At 29.5% G+C, this 23,941-nt stretch overlaps 2 protein-coding genes across 2 annotated transcripts; one reads left to right on the top strand and one right to left on the bottom strand.

The window, feature by feature from the left end:
- Nucleotides 1-1,742: 1,742 nt before the first annotated feature.
- On the bottom strand, nt 1,743-4,128 carry LOC8271369 (caffeoylshikimate esterase). Its single transcript, XM_002517510.4, has 2 exons — nt 3,715-4,128; nt 1,743-2,556 (listed from the first exon to the last, which is right to left on the bottom strand). Exons 1-2 carry the CDS (start codon nt 4,031-4,033, stop codon nt 1,880-1,882), a joined length of 996 nt encoding a protein of 331 aa, XP_002517556.3. The 5' UTR covers nt 4,034-4,128; the 3' UTR covers nt 1,743-1,879.
- A 10,988-nt stretch (nt 4,129-15,116) lies between these two features.
- On the top strand, nt 15,117-19,901 carry LOC8271372. The gene is made up of 7 exons (XM_048378161.1): nt 15,117-15,805; nt 16,408-16,715; nt 16,938-17,669; nt 18,010-18,138; nt 18,739-18,942; nt 19,155-19,355; nt 19,513-19,901. The coding sequence occupies exons 1-7, from the start codon at nt 15,532-15,534 to the stop codon at nt 19,633-19,635; spliced, it is 1,971 nt and encodes a 656-aa protein (XP_048234118.1). The 5' UTR covers nt 15,117-15,531; the 3' UTR covers nt 19,636-19,901.
- The last annotated feature ends 4,040 nt before the right edge of the window (nt 19,902-23,941 follow it).

A 23,941-nucleotide genomic window follows, 5' to 3' on the forward strand; every position in this document is an offset into this window, starting at 1 on the left:
TAAGATAAAACAATACTACAGAAAGACAAAATATGATATATTATATACTTACATGGTATATTATATACTTATATATCAAATTATCATAGAATATTTCATTAAGAGGAGACTTAAAAATATACAATTTATTATAATAAAAAATTTATTTCTATTTATAACTTGCTAGAACGAAAATATTTTATTAATATAATAAAATTTTTAGTATGTAAAATATCATTATAGAAAAGTTTTACCAGATTAATTATATCATTATTGTTTAAAAAGATATAAATATAATATTACATTTTGTAACTCATTACTCATTAGTTTCGAATTAAATTAAAAACAACAATACAACTTCTTAAACGGTTTAAGTAGCAATTTACCCATTGAACTTGAAAGTGAAGTCCAACTTACCCCAAATTAACTTTCTTGGTCAAATCACATAGACCATTTGCAAAAATAGTTAGTTTGCCTGCTATTAACTCTTAACCTCAAGCGTGTGATAGACATTAAGATTAAAAATTATAATGTAACTAAAAATAAATTAATTTTAGGGTGATTTGAACCTGGCTAACAAGTTAAACCTTCTTAAACAAATGCCGACAATTAGCAGCATCCGGTGCATAAAAAGTTGCTTTTGCGTGTGATGATGATAATAATAATAATAATAACAATAGCACAAAAGAATGAAGAAAACTAGGAGGCATCTGGGTAAAACGGTACAGCTTTTGGCTTCGGGCATTACCAATGAGATAGACATGGAGGCATCTGCACAAAATTCTATATTATGTTATACAAGGGTACAGGCTCGTGAGATTTGACTTGTTTTTTTATGGTCCAAACCCGTCAATTTTGACACAAATAAACTATAAGTATAAAGAATAAATTAATCATCTTTATGCGGGACGCCCGGTTATTTTTTTAATTTGTAAAATTTATATTAAATTTTCTAGTTTTGAAAAGTATTTATATATATGATTCTATTAACATTAAATTCGATATATATAATAATAATTAAAGCACTCTATCTTACAAGATGGAAAATTTTATTTTTAATTTATATTAATGATTTTTTTATAAACTAATATTAAAATATAATTATTATGTTATTTCTTGAAAATAAAAGATTATTATTTAATTATAAAATTCATTTATTAATTATATTATACTATTAGTAATATAAGTGTAGGGCCATAAGCCAATTGTAAAATCTTGACTACCAAAATTCTCCATAAGACGGCTTTGGGTATCTAAAGAAAACAAACATAAAGTGAGAATTCAACCCTTTGACAGAAATGAAGCTGGCACTGGCAATTCAATTTCTAAGCACTTAAAGTTTCCAAATTCAGTAGTATAAGTATTGGTATATGTCTCTCTCAAAATAAGTATATGATATTTTAATAAAGAGATTTTCTTAATGTCAAATTCCATTGACGAAAAGATATCATATAGCTAACCAATAAAAAGAAATACAATGGATGTATATTAATATTAAAATCACTGTCAATAAAAATAAATAAAATCTATTCTGGGCCAGGCCTTGACTATATATTATGAGGCTTTACGTTTTTATTGTCTTCTAAATAAGCCCAATAACTTAATTTTGCCTTTCTTCCTAAAAGGCAATACTTTCAAGGGAAAATTATTTAGCTCTCAAATTTTGTCGGCTCAAGTGAATCGCTAACACCAAGTAGTTGGTAATTTCGAATAACTTTCAGAGATTTTTAAAATCATCGACAGAAAAAAGAAGAAGAAGAAGAAACAAACGAAGCTTCAAATTTGTATCTCATAATCTTTTATTCCGTTACAACAATGTCTTTTATCCATATCACCACATTAAAAGGAATGGACAAACCCAAAGTTTCCCCCAAATTTAATCACAGTTTTTAATTTTGCCTTAATTTGCACTCAAATCAACAATTTTGTTAGAACCATACCTCTCGACCCTCTCATCAATCCACTCTCTCATGTCTTTCAACACAAGATTGGCATTCTCGTCAGGCTCTCCTTGTATCAACGAATGATACATCCCCTCGTACATTTTCAAACTCTTATCTTCACTGGAAGCTTTCTCATACAGTAATTGCGATGATGTAGGGCACGTCACTCCGTCCGCCGTGCCGTGGACGGTCAAAAACGGCGCCGTAATCTTAGAGAAGTTATCCTGTATGTATTGGCACATCCTAGCAATTTCCCTCATTGTTCCCACTCTAGGCTTGCCTGTGTATCTTCTCGGGTTCGATGCTATGATCTTGAGTTTTTCCGGGTCCTTGATTGCTTTCCCTACCATCTTATTGTCTGGCATTGCTGCCCACGTGTCAGCTAATCCAAAGAGGAGACCGTACACGAACAGATGTAGTTTACTCGGTTTCATTGGTTCAGGTATCACGAAAAGTGGGGCCGAGAAAATCAAGCCCGTCCACGTACTGGGTTCTGATTGGAAGTACATTAACATTGTCGCGAGCCCACCCATTGATTCGCCAAACAAGAAGGCTGGTAATTCATTATACGGTTTGCTGTTGCGCACGTGCTTGAAGAATGATAAGGACGTGGCTGCGATTTTCTCCATTTCACCTGCACGGACCAAAAAGATTCAGCCTTCAATTTTGATTTCTTATGCCAAAAAAGAGTTTTTGATATTCTTATGGAGTTTTTATGTGGTTTCCAAAACTATTTAATTTCTCATTTGTCTTCTATCAAATATTGAAAATTTGTATGTTCATATTTCAAGAAGGAATGTCAAGAAGTTATTAGCTCAGTTGGTATTCTTCAAATATACAATTGAAAATATATAGTGAGCCATACGATAGCCTGAATATATTATATTACGATATTAAATTAATTATTTTAAATCAATAAATATGTGTTATTAATGTAATAATTTAGTACATAGATAAGAATATGGGTCTGATATAAATAATATTTTCTAATTCTATTATTGTGGTTACCACTAAAGTATAATTAAATCGTTAACCAAATAAACTTTAAATCTAAAAAAAAAATAACATTATTTAATATAACACTTCTTTACTAATTTATTGCATTATTTGAAGAAAATTATGCATATTTGCACACTTCAAGTATTTGTTAGATTAAATAAAAAATAAAAAATATTCAATAAATTATAAAAATAAAATTTCAATATTTATTAGTTAAATTAAGAATTAAGTTATTTAAGTGATTAAATAACTAAAATTCAAAAATATAATATCCAATCAAACAATTCCTTTTACTGTTATAACATGAAATGTGGTATTATTTTATTAGTAGATATTTTTGTATAATTAAATAATGTAGTTTTTACAATAAAATAAAAAAATGCCTCATTTATTGGTAAAAAAGAAATATTAGAGTAACTATAATTATTTTTATATCAAACGGCATAACTTTTGTGACATTTATTTTCTGTTTTTAAATCTAGTTTTTTCATGTTCAAACGAAAGTCAGTGTGGTAAGCTTACGTATACTCAATTTAAGAAATTATAATAATTTTGTATATCCGAATATTATTATTTTCACATGCATTATTCAGGGAGAAACAAGTCCAAATGTAAAATAATATGACCTAAAATATAGACGTATTAATATGAACCCATGATCTAAGTATATACAATTAGCATATATATATAGTTAAATAATCCAAGTTCATTTTCAAAAACATAAAAACAAACTTTAATAACGTTAATTATAATTTAGACAAAAATAAAGATTAAAAAAAAAATGGTTAATTACCCATATAGCAACGCAGACCGTCAGATCGACCATGGCCGAGGAGATCAGCGGCGAAAACAGCATAACCCCAAGTCGAAAAATTAATACAAATCTTCTGAAACAACCAACCAGTATCTGATCCATAGCCGTGAGTCATGTATACCGTTGCTTTGACTTTCTTATCCAACGGTATAAAACTCTGCGTAAACAGCTTCCCGTTCGGCGTTTCAAAATACGACTTACTATTTATCACTCCTTGAGACGCATAGTACTCCTCCTCCGGCGTATCGCCCCAAAAATTTCCTGCCGTTTCAGGCTGCTGCTTGGTTTCGGACGGCATGGCAGGTGATGTGATGTCGTTTCGTTGGTGCAAGGAAAAAAAGGATTGGGTAGAGGGAGAGAGCACAGGTTTAAAGGTGAGGTTTCACCAACCGAGTTTTTCTTTTGGTGGGGTCTATCAGTAGTGGGTGAGGGTTGGTGAAAGATAAAAGGGGTCCACCACTATGGTAGGTTAGTAGGTATTGGGAGTCTTATTTTGACTTTGTATGTTGATGAGATCACTAAATTATTAGCCAATGGATATGATGGTGGTGGTGTTTAGTATTTCCATAGACTTGAGAACATAATAACAGACTTTTTTCTCGTTGATATGGATTACCATGCCACCAACCATTTTGCTTGATAATAATAATTATCAAATGTTAGTCTTTTTCTTAAGAAATTAATTGTGTGATTAAAGAAATATTAATTAAAGAAGTTAAAAAATCTACAATGTAAAACACTAGCACATTCAGAACCGATGTTCTTCTTCGGTACATAATAAATTTCAGTCCCACTCAAAAATTTGGTCGAACTGCCAACACAATAAGCCCTTCACCGGTGATGAGGCCATTTGACTTCAGATTTTATACCAAGTCATGGCTAATAACTAAAATTAGCTTTACACAGAGATCTCAAAGTTTGGTTTGATTAATATGATAAAAAAATCGAGTTTGATTTTAAATTTTATATTCAAATTTAAATTTAACTCATTTTAAAAATATTGAGTTTAGAAGTAGTTTGAGTTCGGTTCGTAAATAGTTCGTTTATTTTTATATAATAGCAAAAGTTTGAGCTCAAGTTCGTTTACTATTTTTTAATATTTATTATTTTTATTTTTATTTTTATTTTTGTAAAATAGTTATTATTATTGTATTTAAATAGATATCTATATTATATTACATTATATAAAGTCAAATTAAAAATAAAATTAATTTAAATTTGTGCTCAAGTCATTAATTGAGCTTATAAATGAGCTAAAAAATAAATACATTTATAAGTCAGATTGCGAGCTTTCTAAACGAACTCAGTTCGAGCAAGCTTGTGAGTTTAACAAACCAAACTCGGTTAAGTTCGAATTCAGCTTAATCAAGTTATTGAACTTGAAATTGAGTTTGAACTTCATTCAATTAACTCAATGAATAATCTCGAACGAACCTCTTATTGAGCCGGATTTTAAATAGACCTTTGATCCGTTTAAGCGCTATGCAAATCAAATCAATTTACAGGTCTGTCCGGGCTCTTACTATCTGAACACTGCACACGCATCACCCACGCATACTCAGTTCATATTATACAGATTAGCCACATAAGGAATACAGGTCTGCCTAGGAGAACGCAGAAAGAAATCTCAAACAGTATATGAAATAACCAAAAGCAAAAAAACCCACAACATTGCAACTGAAAGACATACAAAATTAAACAATTTAAGTTACTGTCGTTGAATTCATAATCCAAGACATTGATTAGAAAGTTTGATAATTTGTTTCCTCTTCAATATTCCAATGATTAAGGTGGTTTCATGCCAACTGTGGCATCAGTTTTCGCCTTAACAGCAAAATCGCCTAGTATCCATGTTCACTGTTTCTTAAGTTACTATATTAAGAAATCTTCAATTCTTTTGTGAAAATTAACAAAGATTGTAGATCATTAATTCATTGCAATTTTAAATACTACCAATAACTTATTTTTTTTCTTTCTTTTTCATGCTGCTGTTGCAGAGACTTGTTAGTTTGTCAAAAAAAGAACATTCAGCTTATCTTTTTCTGTACAAGATTTCACCCCTTTGAGATAGGGATTTTGATACTGAGGGAATGGATTTTCAATAGGAATTCTCCAAAACTTTCGGCTCGACTTGCCCAAGTATTAATAAAATCTTTTGAAGACCATGATTTTTATACGATGTAAAAGTGTGCTTTAAAGCCCACTACTTTACAGATGAGGTTGAGGTGTTGTTTCCTTCTAATTAAAGTTTTAAGTAGCTTTTCACCCGATTCATGACTCTTTAAGGAGTTTAAACGTATTTTGTTAATGTTGTTAAAATAAGTAAATAAATCTATAAATAAAATAAAAAAATTTAAATATACCAAGATCATATATGTATTTAAGCATGGCAGAAATTATAGGCTTATCAAATACAAATAATTAAGGGAAAAACCCTTCCGTAAACGATAGATATTGGGCGCTGTACGTATCGACCCGTGCAGTGCTCTAGCTAACGTGTTAAGTATCCCGCCTGGGGAGTACATTCGCAAGAATGAAACTTAAACCTCTTTCTTATTCTTAAGCAAGTCCCCGAGAGGGCTTAATTGATCCATGATTTATGTTTCATCTTTCGCTTCCTTTTTCTTTGTTTCGAGAAATATAGCGATGAATTCCGATTCAAAATTAGAGTTATATCATGTGTAAAGAAGTTGGGAAATATACATGTGGGCATATTAGCCGAACATGGAAATTTAGGTAACAATAACCTAAGATTGAAGATGGGGGCCCAAAACTTGGTCCAGCCATATAAGGTTTAAGCTCAGGCTGGGTCCATTTTGAAATGGATGGATCTAAATTCAATAGGCATGATTTGACCAAGACCAAGCTTTCCTTTTTTTTTTTCTCAATTATGAAGTGATAGGACAAGCTAAATATTATTATACTATAATGTACTAATCAAACCCACGCCATATCCTGATAGCGTTAGCCCATTAATAAATTAACTTTTTTAATTAGAAGAAAAGAAAAGGAGAGTCTCTTACAAATTGTACATGTTCAATGCAGATGACCTCATTTCTTCTAATGCAGACATTCCTTTGAAGATTTTTTTCTGGCCCAACACAAACAAAATGTTAGTGTCAACAATTGTAAAAGAATAAAAGAAAATTCCAACCAAACAAGCAATACAAACATTTCAACAACCTTTACACCTCAAGACAAAAACACATTTGCATCACTTCAAAGTTCAAATCCAACTCAACTACTTGTCCTCTTATTCCCATTTTATTTTATTTTGTTTTATTTGCTTGGGTTACTTCAATCCAATCTGATTACATCATTCATAAGTTAGCTTTTGTTTTGTAAATGCTTCACTCAATCTTTTCATAGACAAAGATATAAACATTATTAACTGTATTATATGAACATCCTTTTCATCAACTATAATATTGTTCGAGTATAGGCCTAAATTAGTGACCAATTAAATCTTAATCACATATTCAACATCAACTTTAAAATGGAGGGTTCTTTCATGTCCCATAGACTCTTTTGGGTTGAAGTGACAAATTTTCTTTTTGATGTCACACGAAAGCCAACAAAAATTGGTGAATAAAAAATAATTTCAATTGCTCCTCTCTCCAATCAACCTTTAGTAGGGCCTATTAATATTCAAAAAAAGAACGAAATATAACAAAAATATTCAAAGGAATTTTTCTTTAAAAAAGTTGTTCAATAGCTTAATTGTGTACAACTCATTCTTGCGAGAGGATTATTTCATTTTAATTTAAGATAAGTGAGACCATATGTTTCCTAGCTGAAGTTCAAGATTCTTATATGCATTTGATAAAAGAAAATGCCCTTCTTTCTCTAAGAAATATTTAAAATAAAATTATACGAAAATTGAGTTATATAAAAATAATTTAATTATTTTAAAATGATAGATCAAATGTTCATTTTTATGTAAAATTATTACAATTTATTCATATTATATAGTTCTACTCTTATGATAAATTAGATTAGTCATACATTCTTTTTTTTCTATTATAAACGACTAAATCTTTGTCTTTTGTCCTTTGTCAGCGGTAATGTTGAAGGTTAGAGACTTAAAGAAAATTACATGCAAGTATAGAATGAGTGACAACATACTAAAGTAAAATTTATTTTTCTAATTTAATTTTTGTAATAGAATGATGCATAATGATTAAGTGACAATTCATATTACGCCGTGTATAATATAAAAATGACTAATTCAATCATGATTCATTTAACTAATCATATTAAACATCAAATCCAATATGAACGCATTTATTAACTAAATTTAACGGATCAATTCGTAATATTCTATTTAATAAATTAAATCTCTTAAAAATATATTTTAAACAAAAAATTAATAATTATAATTTCAAAAATATATTTATTTAATTATAAAATATATCAAATTTAAATAATTATTTTAAAATATAGTTATATTTTTATAAATAATAAAAGTATTTATATACATATAAAAAATTCAAATATATTTATATAATATATATTTATTAATCTACAAATTCACTTAAATAAATATATTTAATTGTACCATTTATCAATTAAGCAGATCAATTTGTTTAAGTTTAATTTTTTCCATATTTTTCTTAACAATGTTTTAGCTTACCAGTTTATAACTCAAACTTATTTATCATAGACTTAATTTTATTTAATTACAATACCATATCGTGTCATGTAATTGAGTCAGCTGTGTCGAGAATCTATTATTTTCCACGGCGATGTCCCACAATTTGGTAGGTAAATTGCCAGAGTGGTCATCATACCTTTTTGTTTTCTCTTTTTTTCTGCAAAAATGGTTGTGAGTTTTATATATTTTAGAATAGAAATATATTTTGATATATTTCTTTTTAGTACATTCACTTTTAATTTTATCAAATATATCGGTTGTGATTTTAATAACATATAACTAGCCATGTAATGTAAATTGAATAAATTAATTTAGTGGTCATAAATTTTTATTTTTATTATAAATCGTCTACTAAATTTCTATTTTTGTTATATATTCTAATGTAGTTTCACAGACGTGGCATTTGATGTTGCATTAGCCTTTTTATGTATAATGATCAATAATAAAGAAAAAGAGAAGGAGAAAAAAAAAAGAGAATGGGCAAAAATAAAGAAAAAGATTAAGTTTTTAGATTATAATTACACATGAGATAATCTTCATATACAATGAAATAAAAATTAAGGTACAAAAAAGTAATAAATTGAAATTCGGCGACCGATTTATAACAAAATAAAAAATTTATTTTAGATCATCAAGATAGCCATAGAAACCGACTCAACTTAAAATTGAATTAGATTGAAATTGAATTGTATTATTTTTTTCATTTTATGTGATAAATAATGTGAAATTTGATATAAAAAATATATAAATAATATTATATTATAACGCCTAACTATCAAAATCGCACTGAAATGTATGTGATCATATATTTGTACAATAAAAAAAAGTAAGGTGAAAAATAAAATTGATAATTTATCTGTTAGGATAAAGTCCAAAACTTGATCTGCCCTGAATTAATTTACTCTGAAATGGTAGATATGCTTAAGAGTCTCACTTTCAAATGGCTTGATAGTCAACAAGAAACATAATTAATATTGAGAAACAAATCATCCATTATTATTGGAATTATCAATGGAAGCAGAGGAAAAAGTGATTAACATAAAGTATGAAAAGGAAATGAAAGCAAGCATACACCATTCTTTCTCTATGTCACTTAGCTTCAATATTCAAATAGACCATTAAGGGATAATGGTAAATCTTCAAAGATTATTTCTTCCATGTCCACAGATATTGCACTAAAATGCCACTCAAAATCACTTTATCCATTTTATTTTATGTTATTTATGTATTTAATATATGATTGCTGTGAGAATAATAGGTAGACATGGAAAAAAATAGACATTTTTTTATACTTACTGTAAAAATAAAAACTCAAATAATACAGATGTAATAATTTAAATTCAAAATATTTATTTTTAAAAGTAAATATTCTTACTCTATGGTATACAAATATTTTTGAAAAAAACTTTTGTTATTATAAAAATTATATAATTAAAATGGGATTATCTCATTTTTTTTGCAGCTCAAGTCTAATAGGTATTCTCACTATATCCTAGTTGTATTAGGCTTTGAATTCAGATTAATGATTAGTAAGCATGAATAAGTAGCCAATATCATATATACATGTGCATCTTTGATTATTTGGTGGATGCCCAAATGAAAAGGATAAATAACATTTGAACCTAGGGAGAGCAGAGAATGGTCCCACATTAACATTTTAAGACAAAAGTATGGCCCAGTATTTTTGAAATATTCTTTAACATAAGTTCCCTTTGTTTGGTTGGGTCCAATAATAACAGAAGGCAAAGGCAAGTAGCTAAAGCTATGCAGGCAAAGTTTCCCTTTCTCCTCTTATTAGCAAAACTTGTATTATAATGGGAAGTAAATGAGAAATGGATTCTTCCTCTTTTTTCTTCTTCCAAATTCCAAGCTGAAGGAATCTGTAATCTGTAATCTGCCTGTCTAACAAACATAATGATCTTAGGTGGAATCTGACAAAGAATTGGATGGACCCAAAATCTTCAGTATCACCACCTCAGTATTTATTTATTTTTCCATATTATATTTCTTTTATTTTCCAGCTTGCCTTTTATATGACGTTTTCCTGTTCTTGGTCTCACTTTGTCTCTTACACTCGTTGGAAAAAAAGAAAAAAGAAAAAAGGGGAAAGTCTTTTCTTTTTTTAATATTTATTTCACTCTATTTCTTATTTGTTTTATGTTTTATGGAAAAGACAAAAATATCCATCTCCTAAAGTGTTACATTAAATTAATCGGTCATCAATTATCAGCTATTAATAATAATTTCTAATTATCAGCTGCTGCCAAAGGCTTTGGCAAACTACCCTCTTATGTTTTTATCATTTAAATTATTTGGAATTCAATATCCGTACCCACTAATTTATAATTAAAGTTGAAGATCTTGCTATGGAGAAGAATCAATTTCAAAACCCACATGCATACATGGACCTTTGTGACTATTATATTTGTCTCTACCATAACAGTAAACTAAATATTTAATTAGATTTTATCTAAGACAAAAATGGTGTTTGAGGAGAAATAGAAGAAAACAAAACAATGGCAATTATATAAGTTTAGGATAATCAGCATATGTACACACCTAACAAAGAAGAAATTGGAATCCTGCCCTTGACTGGCAACCACAAGTATGTCCAGAAATCTCCAAAGTCATATATTATAAATTTATCATACTATATTACATTTGATTTCTTGGTCAGTTTGTCTGTTGACTTATGTTTAATCCTATTTTTTTTTTCTATATATAAGAAAAGACTTCGCATGCATGTTGTCACGTGCCAACAGTCTGAAAAGGAGAAAAAAAGAAAGAAATATTTATACCAGATTAAACATGGCAAAGAAATTAAAAATAAAAAATCCATCATTCTCAGTATTAATTTAAAAATAAAAATCATAATTTAGACCTTCATAGAGTTATGTGATTGATAACGAACGAACTGAACTTATAATCTTTTTATTTTTGGGGCTCGATAGAAAATCATGTGAAAAGACACATGCTTTATTCTGTAATTGATATGATATTAATACTAGAAAGTAGTAGAATGTAAAGCTGTGCCCTATATTTTTGGTAATTTAAATGGATAAGCTCTTTTTAATTTTTAACAATCAGCTACTCGTTTAGTAGTAAATGAAATAAAGTTCCCATTTAGTTTTTTTAATCATAATTTTTACTAAATTAAAAAAAAAAAAGTGTATTCATAATTTTCTTGGTGAATTTTTAAGAATGAATAATTTTGTTTATTATTACATAGGAAAAGATTGAAGTTTATCAGTCTTAAATATATACATTTGTATGGAAATGGATTGCAGTTTTATTACTGTAGGCCTATGCCAAAAGCGACAAAAGGAAAATAAGAAAACAGTGGTGATAGTTAATAAACACAGAAATCTAAAAGGAATGCTGTGTTATGAAAACGAAGAGACACCGAGCCAGCCGTAATTCCTATGATTTGAGCTATTCGGACAGATATACTTTAGTTATGTAGCATAGGCCTGCCGCTCTCTCCTCTTACCAAAAACAAACAAACGAAACATTAATCACAGGTTTTTATTAGTAATTTATTTAATAAAAGAAGGACAAACAATGACTGGCAGTGAAAATGCGCATGCTGAGAGTAAACAAATGAGTAAGTGTGAAAATTCTCTCACTTTTTTCACCCATCCGTCGGAATCAGACGCCCCACCCACCTTACCAGTGACGTATTCTATTGGCTTTATTTTTGGACCAATTGCTTTGTGTTCCTTTTTTTTTTTAACCCTTCCCTGATTTTGCAAATTAACCTCTACAGCACTGCCCATTTCGACACTGACGAACAAAACAAAATTACCCATTCATAAGATCTTTCTTTTTTTAAAAAACAATTTCTCTTTTGAAAACAAAATTAATAAAAATAATAAACCAACCATTGGTAGTGCTGTTTCATTCAATATGGGTATCCTAGAGACCTCCGGTTTATCCAGGGGTCTGGGCATTGTCCTATTCTTATGATGTCCGGACTAGCTTTTTTTTTATTATGGTTGCTGCTGTGTAAAAGGGGTCAAGTTGCTCGTGCTACTGACTCGGACTAAAAATTTCCTTTTTACCAACAAAATCAACCCTCAATATATCCCATTTTCTCTCTTTCTCCTTCTTTCTTTCTTGTTTTCTTCGCCTTCTCTCTCTTCTTTTGCCATCACCACCAGTTGTTGAGGCACGGCTGACAGTACCCAACTCCTCAAATTCATCACCTTCCTCTCAAGACCTTCTCTCTAAAACTCCAAACCTCAATCCCAATCCAATTTCTCAACGCTGATAAGAAAGAAGAAGCCGAGAGAATCCCTTTGAGCTCACCATCGTAGATGTGGGTTCTGCTACTGTCATTTTGTTTCTGAGCATGTAAATGTTACAATACAAAACCTGTGCCATCCAGATAGGTATAAAAACATGATCATCGCAAAAAACATGGTTGGCAAAGTGGGGATAACTCAGCCAGACAATTTGTCTACCTACTAACGTAGGATCATGAAACTTGCCTAATTAAGCCCCCATCTCATTCTCCACTCTCTTAAATTTCTCAAAAATATATATAAAATGATCTCTTCTGTTGCTTTGGATGCTGCTATGCTCTATATTCATCACTAATAAAATTAGCATCCTTTCAGCCAACGCCTCATAATTAAATAGTGAGACTACAGTTTGTAGATACAAAGGCTTTTTGTCGATTTTAATAAGGAACTTTCCTTCAATTTTCCCTGAAGGAGTTCCACTGTTAAATTACTCTAATTAATTTATCATTTGTCCAAATTTAAAAGATGTCCATATCTGTTCTCAAAAACTACATCATTTACATAAAATCATAAAACTAAAAAAAGGATAAAGTCAACTATTAAATATTTATCAAACCAGCCATATTGTCAAAATTACCATTATTCGTTATTATATATCTTCCTCTAAAGTTTAACATTGAGCAGTTTGGCTTTTTATTTATTTATTTGTTTACAACTAACAACTTTCAAGAAATGCTTAAGAAATTTTTAATATATTAATAAAAGTTTATCAGTTTAATATTTATTTGTGATTATTTTCTTTGTGCAGTCTAAATAATTAAAAAATGATACTATAATTTTTTTTGAATTACTTAAAACAATTAAATTTTACTTTTTAAACATGCTTTTGAATTACTAAAAATTTTAAAGAACTTTGAGTGTAGTAAAATTTCTTACTTTATGTTAGTTTATGGATCAAAATATTATTTTCCTATAATTTTAAAAGCTAGAACTTAATCTAATTTATATATTAAAATCACTCTATACTGAAAATTTGATTTTTTTTCATAATAATAAAAAATACAGTAGAACTTAATAATTATTTAATTTATATCAAATCTTCAATAGCCAACGGTACTAATTTGAGAAAATCAATCGCCCAACTGTATATTCTTTTAGGGCAAACTAAAATGATTTTTTTTTTTTTTTAAATAAAAGAAAATAAAATTCACACAAAAATTTTAAAATTTTCTTCAACGGAATGCAGCTAACAACTGTACTTACCTGAAAAAAATAAAAATAAAATCCGATCGTTGGTACTAGAATGGGCCACGCAGGAGGACGCAACGTGGCAAAGACCCAGTAAAACAGAGGTGCAGACAGAGTGGGACCGAAGAGTGCAGTGCAGGGCAGTGGATGTTGACGTGACCCGGTTTCAGTGGGGGATGGTTTTTTGATTTCTGGTCCCCGACCCACCAGATTATCTTCAAATTCTCCCCTTCTTTTTCTCTCTCTCTCTCTCTCTCTTTCTTTTAACGGTCACCTCTGTATCGATTCTCCTTGTTGCCCTTTCCTCAATTTAAATTCAATTAAATTTTTGTTCCTGCCATCGCCGCCCATTTTCTAATTCTAAAATTCTTCACTGGCAGTTTTACATGCTCTTCTTATTAATTCCTCCCACTTTCACTCGTTTCATCCAATATGTTTCAGAAATTAAAATGATTAATTACCTCAGCAGTAAAAAATCAAAATCATAAACAGACATTTAATTTAATATATTTTCTTCAACATAATTCTTTTCTCCGGAAATATCACAGTAAAAATTATACGAGAGATATTTCAATTATTTTTTATATAAAATTCATGCATTTTACCAAGTTTTCATTTGAAAAGCTGTGACAATGAATACCAATCTTGCTGGCTTCTTCACTATTTAGTCAGGGCAATTAATTAACAGAGCCATCAAGTTGTGTTGATAATAATTCTCATTTTGGCTGTTCAAATTATGGTAGTATTTTTTGGGTCAAAACAGTTATTAATAATGGAAATGACATAAATTGAAAGTAATATTTTTTTACCAAGTTTAATGAAGAAAGATAATTTCCTGAATAATCACACAATTAAAAACTTTTGGCTCCAAATGGGTTGAAAACATCATAAGAGAAGGAAAAGAATTCTAGAGACATGTAGTTATTTCACCACTGTCAATAAACTTCCTCTTTTTTTTACTCAAAGAAAGGATAACAAGGGTATTTCAGTCCACTCGGTGAAAAAGCTGCCAGTTATGCAGCAGGCCAGAACGGAATCAAGTGGTGTCATCACATAAAATAATATTTTACCATTTTGTTTCTCTAATTAATCATTATTTACCGGCACTTTTTATTTTTATTTCTTAAAAAAATTATAATTAACTATACGAACAAAGAAATTAAAATAATCACATACGAGAGAGAGAGAAAAAGGACAGAGCACAAAAATAAAAAATTCAAAAACAGCACATAAAAGCGTTTTTTTTTATTTTCAAAATCAAGAAGGAAACCGAAGAAAAAGAAAGCTCTTCTTCTTTCTCTCTCTCTCTCTCTCTCCTTTCTCTTGTTTTTGATGTTTGCTGCTATTGAAGGAATTAATAAGAAACCCTAGCGAAAGAAAGATTCAAAGAAATGGCGTTTTTGTTGGCCGTGGATCAATCGTAAAACTCAAAAGAACACAATTACTGTTTTACCCCCCCTCCTATCTCCGGAGAAAAAAAAACTACGGTTGATCCAAAAATGGCTACCAATAAACCGCCACCTGATAACAATCTTCAATTCGCTAGGGTTTCGGTTTCAATTTTAATTTCAACTCCAACTTAATTTATTTATAAAGAAAGAAGAAAAGAAGCAAATTCATCTAAATCTGTGAATATTTTTTGTGTGCTTAATGGCCCCAGCAAAAGGATGTGTGATGGTGATGGATAAGGTGAGGAGGTGTGTAAGGACAGTGATATTTATGGTGGCGATGGTAGCGTCGTTGCTGGTGTCGTCTATGCCGGTATTAGTTGCGGTTGGAGATGTGTTAGTGCCGTCTGTGTTGGTGTCGAGTTTTAGTTGTTTGAGATGTTATGGATTTAAAGAGCATTTACGTATATATGCTTTCAAGAGCTCCTTGACCGATATTCCTCTTGTATCCCTTGTCAGATCGCTTCTCATCATCTGTACGTTTTGTTATTTATTTTCTTTTAATTGATTTTCATTTCTTTGATAATTCTTAAGCTTTTGCTTCTTTTTTTTTTTTAAAGAACAAATTAGATTTGTTGTTTGTGTTTGGTTTTGTATGAATCAAACTGAATTTATGAATTTAACATTTTTTATGTTGAGATTTAGGAGTTGAAAAGCACAGGTTTGATTATAAGTGAACTACAAAATTTTAAGTTGCAGTGACTAAACTTATATTTAATCACTTTGTGTTTTCTATAAGCAACATAAATTGTAGTGATTTCATTTAATCACTTTGCATTTTACTGAACCTCATATTGTTTTGCTGAAAAATTCTCAGTGTCGTACTTGTGCGTTAGGGAAGAAGGCGCTTTTGTGAAGTTACTCTTATTAATTAACAAGCACTGAAAACCGTCAAATAGAATGATTGCTTTTTCTTTTTTCACATTCTTGTAGAATAATCTTTTAGCAATTGCGTTTTCGAGCTTGCAGAAAACATAGTTGAACAGATGGGTCCTCTGTATTCTTATCTTTCAAAAGTTTATATTAATATTTTTGCATCTTAATTTTGTGCTTATTTGTTGCTGTCTTATGTTTACAGGTGTTTATTTGATGTGTGATGCACCTGCTCTCTCACATGGTCCTTACCTTGGAACTGTGACACTCTGTTCTATAGTTTCAATTCTTCTTCTTTCAGTTAAGGCTTGTGTTTTCACTATGAATTCTCAAATTGAGGCTGAAGCTTCATCCTCTCTTTCAAGGCAAAGAATTCATCTCAAGAAGTCATGGGGAATGCCTGTGTTGTTTCTTTCTTCTGTGGTCTTCGCTCTTGGTCACACTGTCATCGCTTATAGGACAAGCTGCAGAGCACGGAGAAAGCTTATGTTTCACCGAGTTGATCCAGAAGCTGTAAATTCTGCAACTGTTTACTTTTGTGGTTTCATTAATGTCATAGGCATTTTCCCCATTGAGTGTCTTTTTTGAATGAGTTTTTGCTTTTGAAGTAAGCATTTCATCTATCCTTATATTTGAAAGGGGAGTATACAACTATATTAACTAGCTTCATAATCAGTAAAGTTAGATTATATGTAATATGTTGATTTTTGCTTAGCTATGGAACCCAAATTACAGGTGCTATCTTGCAAAAATGTTTTCTCTGGTTACCAAAAGGTGCCGCGGTCTCCCACGCCTACTGCAGGAAGAACCCCAAAAAGTGACAGTGAAATGAGACGAAAGCCCTTCGGAACAGCTCATGATGAAGGGGAACTGCCAATTAGATTGCTTGCTGACATAGATAGCTTATTCATTACTTGCCAGGGGCTTACTATCCACTACAAGCTCTGCTTGCCTGGTTCACCTCCTCGTTCTTTATCTTCCACTGCTTTTCTTGAACCTCCTAGCTGTAACTTGCCAAAGATGACAGTAGGAAGGTTAAAACTTGAAAGACAACCATTTACTGTGTTATTGACAGCCCAGCATAATCTCCATAGGAGTTATAGCAATCAATTTCACAGCTCTTCCCTGTACGCTCCCCTACTGGATGTTTCCCCAGCTTCTCCTGGTATTTCTGAAGATATTCCTGTTCTGAACCTAGATGATGCTGTTGAAGATAATGAAATGAGTAAAGTGAATTCTGGATGTCCTGAACAGGATATAGAGGAAACTGGGCAGTTTGGTATTGTTTTGATTCATGGCTTCGGGGGAGGAGTATTCTCGTGGAGGCATGTGATGGGGGTTCTTGCTCGGCAGGTTGGCTGCACAGTTGCTGCTTTTGATCGGCCTGGTTGGGGATTAACTTCTCGACCTCGCCGGAAAGATTGGGAAGATAAAGAACTGCCAAATCCTTATAAGCTTGAAACTCAGGTAATTCAATTTTGTGTTTTATTCTGTATTTCTGTACAAATAGTGCTGTAGTAGGTATGACAGAGAATGAAACTGAAGCTCCATGAGCATTTTGGATTAGGGTGTCCAGTTGAACTGTTGTCATGCAGTATTGCACAATATAGGAAACGAGTCTATGATGCTGATGAAATAAAAAGATATACCCACAAATGAGTGAAGTAGAGTTCATTATGTCATGAAGATTCTCATTGAATTTAATATAACCAACATCCTATATTCTACTGATCTTACAGAAATTTGAGTGGCTGTTATTGTTTGTTTGACAATATTGTAAATTTTCTCCCCGTCCTATAATTCACAGGTTGATCTGCTTCTTGCTTTCTGTTCTGAGATGGGATTTTCTACAGTGGTGCTTGTTGGTCATGATGATGGAGGATTGCTTGCGTTGATGGCAGCACAAAAACTTCGAACTTCAATGAATTCTTACAATGTCAGTGAAAGTTCTTGGTTTTTTTCCAATATAAACATTTTTGGAATGCAATTATGTAGTTTGGCTTAGGTTTATTAAACAAAATTAGAAAAGTGGGTAAAAAGCTAAGCAACAGAAAAAATAAAGTTCATAAGATGTTATTGCCACTCTGTTATGCTCTGGGGTTATACCAGATGGCTATTGAGATGCGCGTAGCCAGGACTACTAGGACAGGAAGTATTATTGCTTAAAGGACTGGACCTTAGGCCTTCTGTGTGGGTTTTTTATTTCCTTTTAATGCATGCATGTGTATGTGCTCTCTATTTGATGCTCGTTATGTATCAGTCGTGTGTGTAATTACATGTTATTTTTTAATTAGTATGGCCTTCTGAGAAGAATTATAGTGTAATGAAAAGGACTGTTGGTGTTGGTATTTATAGAACTCCCAAAAATGTATTTAGTTCCTTTTGTACAAGTGTTATTGGATGACTATTCTTTTTATACAGACACATGAATGTTGCTGTTGGTTATAATTAAATGATAGAAAGTGCTTGCTAATTTATTAAGAACTTATTGATGTGTCCCAGCTTTCCTCGTTTCTTACATGTTTGTGGATTTCAGGTTACAATAAAAGCAATCGTACTACTAAATGTCAGCTTGTCAAGGGAAGTAGTTCCTGCCTTTGCTAGGATACTCCTTCGCACTTCACTTGGGAAGAAGCACCTGGTTCGTCCACTACTTCGAACTGAAATTGTTCAAGTGGTGAATAGGCGTGCATGGTATGATGCAACCAAGCTAACAGCAGAGACTTTAAGTTTATACAAGGTATGTTTTATACCTCCAAAATGAAGAATAGCTCTTTGCTCTTGCCACCGTCACTAAACCTTATTATATACATATAGGCGTGATACTGGGATTCCTTTTATTCTAGTGCTTTTTAGGGGTAATTATGTGTGGCATGATTAATGATTCCTTTGACTAGTATTTATGAAATTCAATAAGTTGATCTTTGGCTTGCTGTACTTCTGTGCAATCAGGCCCCACTATATGTGGAAGGCTGGGATGAAGCACTCCATGAGGTAGGTAAGCTTTCATGTGAGACGGTCCTTCAACCACAAGTCTCTGCATCATTGCAGAAGGCAGTAGAAGATATTCCGGTGTTAGTCATCACGGGTGCTGAAGATGCTCTTGTCCCTCTCAAGTCCTCTCAAGTCATGGCTTCAAAATTTGTAAATTCTGTAAGTTTCTCTCTTTCCATATTCTGTAGCTTCACACCAATGCTGGATTGTAACAACATAATCGCTGTTACAGTCACTGGTTTGATGCAATGGAAAAGAAATTCAAAATGGAAAAATATCGTTGGATTCATTGTTTTTTGTGTTTATTTCCGAGCAGAGACTGGTTGCCATTTCTGGATGTGGCCATCTTCCACATGAGGAATGCCCCAAGGCATTACTTGCAGCAATGTCGCCGTTCATAAGCAGACTGTTGTTGAAACCAGATTTGGAAAATCAATAGGATACCTTTGTTTTCTTAACATAATCTATAGGCTTGTATCTGTTGTAGGGGTTTTCTTCCTTCATTTTTTTTTTCTTTTCCCTTCTTACCTCACTTTCTTCTTCCTCGTTTTGAAAGCATTGCGCCCAGGAGGGGGACTAATGCGGTCTCTTCTTTGGGGTATTTTTTGGTGTTACATTATCTAGCCCTGATTCCATGGGGTTTATAGCGCTCTCACTTGTAATTTTCTTTTTTCTTTTTTCTATTACAAGGTTTCCTCTTTTAAATTTTCTTGTCAAGGTCGTTCCAGTAATTCAAAGCTTTGATTGAAAAGCTCTTGCTGTTGTCCACTTAAGGAGGGGAATACAGCACACACATCCTTTGTACATTGATCTGATTGGGGAGAATGGCGTGTTTTAAACCTGTTTAATTATTCTTACCTACTGCTATTTTGAACTGTTCAGATAGTACTAATGATAACACACACTGATAACAACAATAGATGATTATTGTTTATTAATTTCAGTTCAAAAAAAGAAGGAAGGGATTATTCCCACCCATGCCATATTCTGGTATGTAAATAAATAGCGTTTGAGGGTAGAAAGAGCGTGGTTCTACGTACCCAACCTGATGAAGAAAGGTCTAATCAATCATCCCATCTCTCTGCACTCCCAACGAAAAGAGAGTCCTCTGCAGCAGTGGGAGCAATTATTGCCCCTACTTCTCTAACTTGTAAGGGACTTCCTAGCCTCACTATTATTTCGGCTGAAATGTCATGTTGTCTTTATGAATCTGGGTTATGTCTGGGGAAGTATAGAAAGGAGAATAAGAAAGAAAATAAAACAAAAGAGGAAGTATAGGAAGAAAAATATGAAAGGGAATAAAAAAAAGTAAAGAGTAATGATTTTAACTTTCTTCTTTAAATTTGGATAAAGAGAGAGAATAAAAGAAGAATTAACTACAAATTAAATTTTTAATTTTATATTTTTTAATAATTTTATCTAAATCTTTCAAAATTTTAAAATAAATATTTATTTTTTTAATTTATTTTTAAAAGTACTTATCACCACAATTTTTAAAGTTTCACACTAAAAGAAATAATATAAAAATTAATTATGTTTATTAAAATAATAATAATTATAAATCAATAAAAATAATTTATTATAAATTTAATAATATGACCATTAAATTTTTTATGTATTTGTATTCTTTCATATATTTTATATCTAAATGTAAATAAATTTTTTATTAACTCGCTAAATTTTATGTTAGTAAACATAATTGATTTGCCACGTCATTTTTCTTATTGTAATATTTTAAAAATTGTTATGAAAAAGTGTCTTTGAAAATAAATTAAAAACATAAATATTTATTTTTAAATTTTAAAATAATTGGATAAAATTATTAAAAAGTAAAAAATTTATGATTTAATTAGTAATTAGATTCATAAAAATGAATGTTGGTGTTTAGAAATTTTTATTTTACTTTTATTGTTATAGGGGTGAAATAATAACTGAAATTATTTTTTTCTCCCATTTTCTTTTCATGCTGGAGTGAAAATAGTTTTGTAGGTTGATAAATTACTTTTTCTTCCTTTCTATTTTTCTTCATTTTCCAAACAAGTTTTATGATTTTACTTTTTCCAAATATAGAGTTACCGATGCCTATGAAGAATTGCTATCTGGCGTTGAAGGAGTCTTACTCTTACTATACCTTTATCATGGTGCTTTTTATAGAGTATTATAACATCTGTTATAAAGAACATTTTAAAAAATATTTATATATAAAAATAAAATATTTTATTTAAGTCTAATAAACTCTTTATATTTTATTTTATATTTTATTTTTTTTATAAATATTAATAATTTTAATTTCTCTTTCTTTTTCTTTTTTGCTTTTATCAGTAGAAAAATAAAAATTACATATATCAATTAAGTCAAATATATAGAAATTTATAGTATATTTATTAAATATAGAGTATAGAGTAAAGTTTGAATTTCCATAAAAAGCCAAATTGACTCTCTATTTTATATTTAAAGAATAAAGAATGCATTTTGAGTGCTATTTTGTAATAAAATTTTTTAAAATAATTTTTTTTAACATATATAAAAAATACATTAAAAATACTATTACTGCATGTATTTTTACGTCTCGAAGTGTTTCTAAGATTAGAAGAATTGCAAGAAGAAAAATAAAAGATTATCACCCTCCTTTAAAATAATGAGCTGATAGTAAAATATATATTGTGTTCAGTCACAAATCAGGCTACTTGAAGTTTTCTCCATAAACTTTTTTTTACAGGGTTAGTGATAGTTTTTTTCTTTTTTTCAAACAGCAGAAATTATTAGTATATTAATATATTAATACGTCAGATAAAAAGAATTTTTTTTATAGTTGACGGGTGATTTGATTTATTTATTTAGATAATATTATCTTTATTAAAATTTATTAGTAATAATTTATATTAAATTGATTTTATATAATTAATTTTTTTAATTTAATAATTATTATTTTAAAATTATACTTAATAGTTAAGTAAATAAAATATTTATAATTATGATATTTAAAATGAAATTTTTTAATTAGTTTATATTTTAACTAATATTTTTAAAATAATTTTTATATATATTTTAAATAATAAATTAAATTAAATTAAATTAAATTAACTATAAATTATTGAAAATAGTATAATAAAAAGATTTTTTTAAAATAAATTATATTTTTTATAATCATTTAACATATTATCAATAACTATTAATAAATTTTATAAAATAATTAAATTTATAAGCTATTTACCACTAAACACCACCCGGCGTGCATGAATTAACCGAAGGAATCACACCCTAAATATTGGTTATCGGTGTAGTCACAGTACTCGCGGCGTTATTGGATATTTATGGAATTCACATAAATCTTTGAAACTTAACAAAGAGGAGAAACGGATTTGGGATTTGTTTTTGAAATAAAAAGGATTTGGGATTTAGTGATATTATATTTGGCATAAATGAATTATAATAGGATTTATTTGTAAAGTTTTGTTTTCTGTGTTTTGTATAAATAAAAATTCTTTATCATTAATTTCTTAGAATTAGATATTGTATAAAAATTTCAAATAAATTTTATATTTTTATTATAATAAGATATAATTAATTAAAATATTATATATGTGTATTATATATATATTTTACATATTCTTTCTCATCCATTTTTTTTCTTCTTTTGGTCATCTCTCTTATAAATTAATTTTTGAATAAAGTTGGTATTGGAAATTTATTTTTAATAAGGAGATGTAATGTCACATACTAACGCTTTTCTTGTTTTCTTCTAAATATTTCAATTTGAGAGAAATAAGAGATTTGCAACATTAAAAAAAATATATATTGTTAAGCGCGTGGAACACCTCTTTTTGTACCACGTTCACCCAGCTTCCACTTTTCCTAACTAACCTCACCGTGCACAGGATCCCACCTAAATAAGTTTAAAATAAATAAATTTAAACATTTTCATTAAACAAATAAAATTTATAATAATAGTGTTGACGACATGGTTTGAATATGCCATAATGAAATATACAATAATTTTTAATTTTAATTTCTAATAAAATAAAAAATTATTTATAATATATAAAATAAAAAAGTAAAAAATTAATATTTATTCGAATCTTATTTTATTTAATTAATTTAAATATGAAGTATGATAAATGTGTTGTAATTTTTTTAAAGTATACATTTATTTAACCTCTAAATAAAATTTATAGTTTATTTATTAAAATAATTAAAATTGGACTTATTTGATTATGAGCTACAAATTTAGAAATATTTTATCTGCGTAAAAATATATTTGTATTTTCAATAGTAATTTTTTTAATTGATACGCTTTGAGAGTATTTTTAATAATATATTTTTTAAATTTAATATTTAATATTTAACTTTTATAAATACTAATACTTTTTATTTTTACTTTTTTTACCTTTTCAGTAGAAATAAAATCAATAGATAAAATGTATAAATTTATAGTTAAATAAACATTCTATTTTATATTTAAAAAGTATAAAATTTATTAGAATTGTCTTATAAGATGATTTTTTAGAATACTTTATTTTATATAAAAATACATTAAAAATGCTCTTATATTACAGAAAATGAGATGGTTAATAAGATTTCTATCCACGGTCACTCTGCTATCACTACTATTGCAACATTAAAGTCTTAGTATTTAATGATTAACACAAAATATGATTATATTGAGAAAGCATATTCAATTTTTTTTTAGATTTAATAATATTAATTTTTAAATTTTTTAAAAATAATATTTTTAAAATATATAT

Source organism: Ricinus communis, chromosome 8 (assembly GCF_019578655.1).
Source record: "Ricinus communis isolate WT05 ecotype wild-type chromosome 8, ASM1957865v1, whole genome shotgun sequence".
Taxonomy (NCBI): Eukaryota; Viridiplantae; Streptophyta; class Magnoliopsida; order Malpighiales; family Euphorbiaceae; genus Ricinus; species Ricinus communis.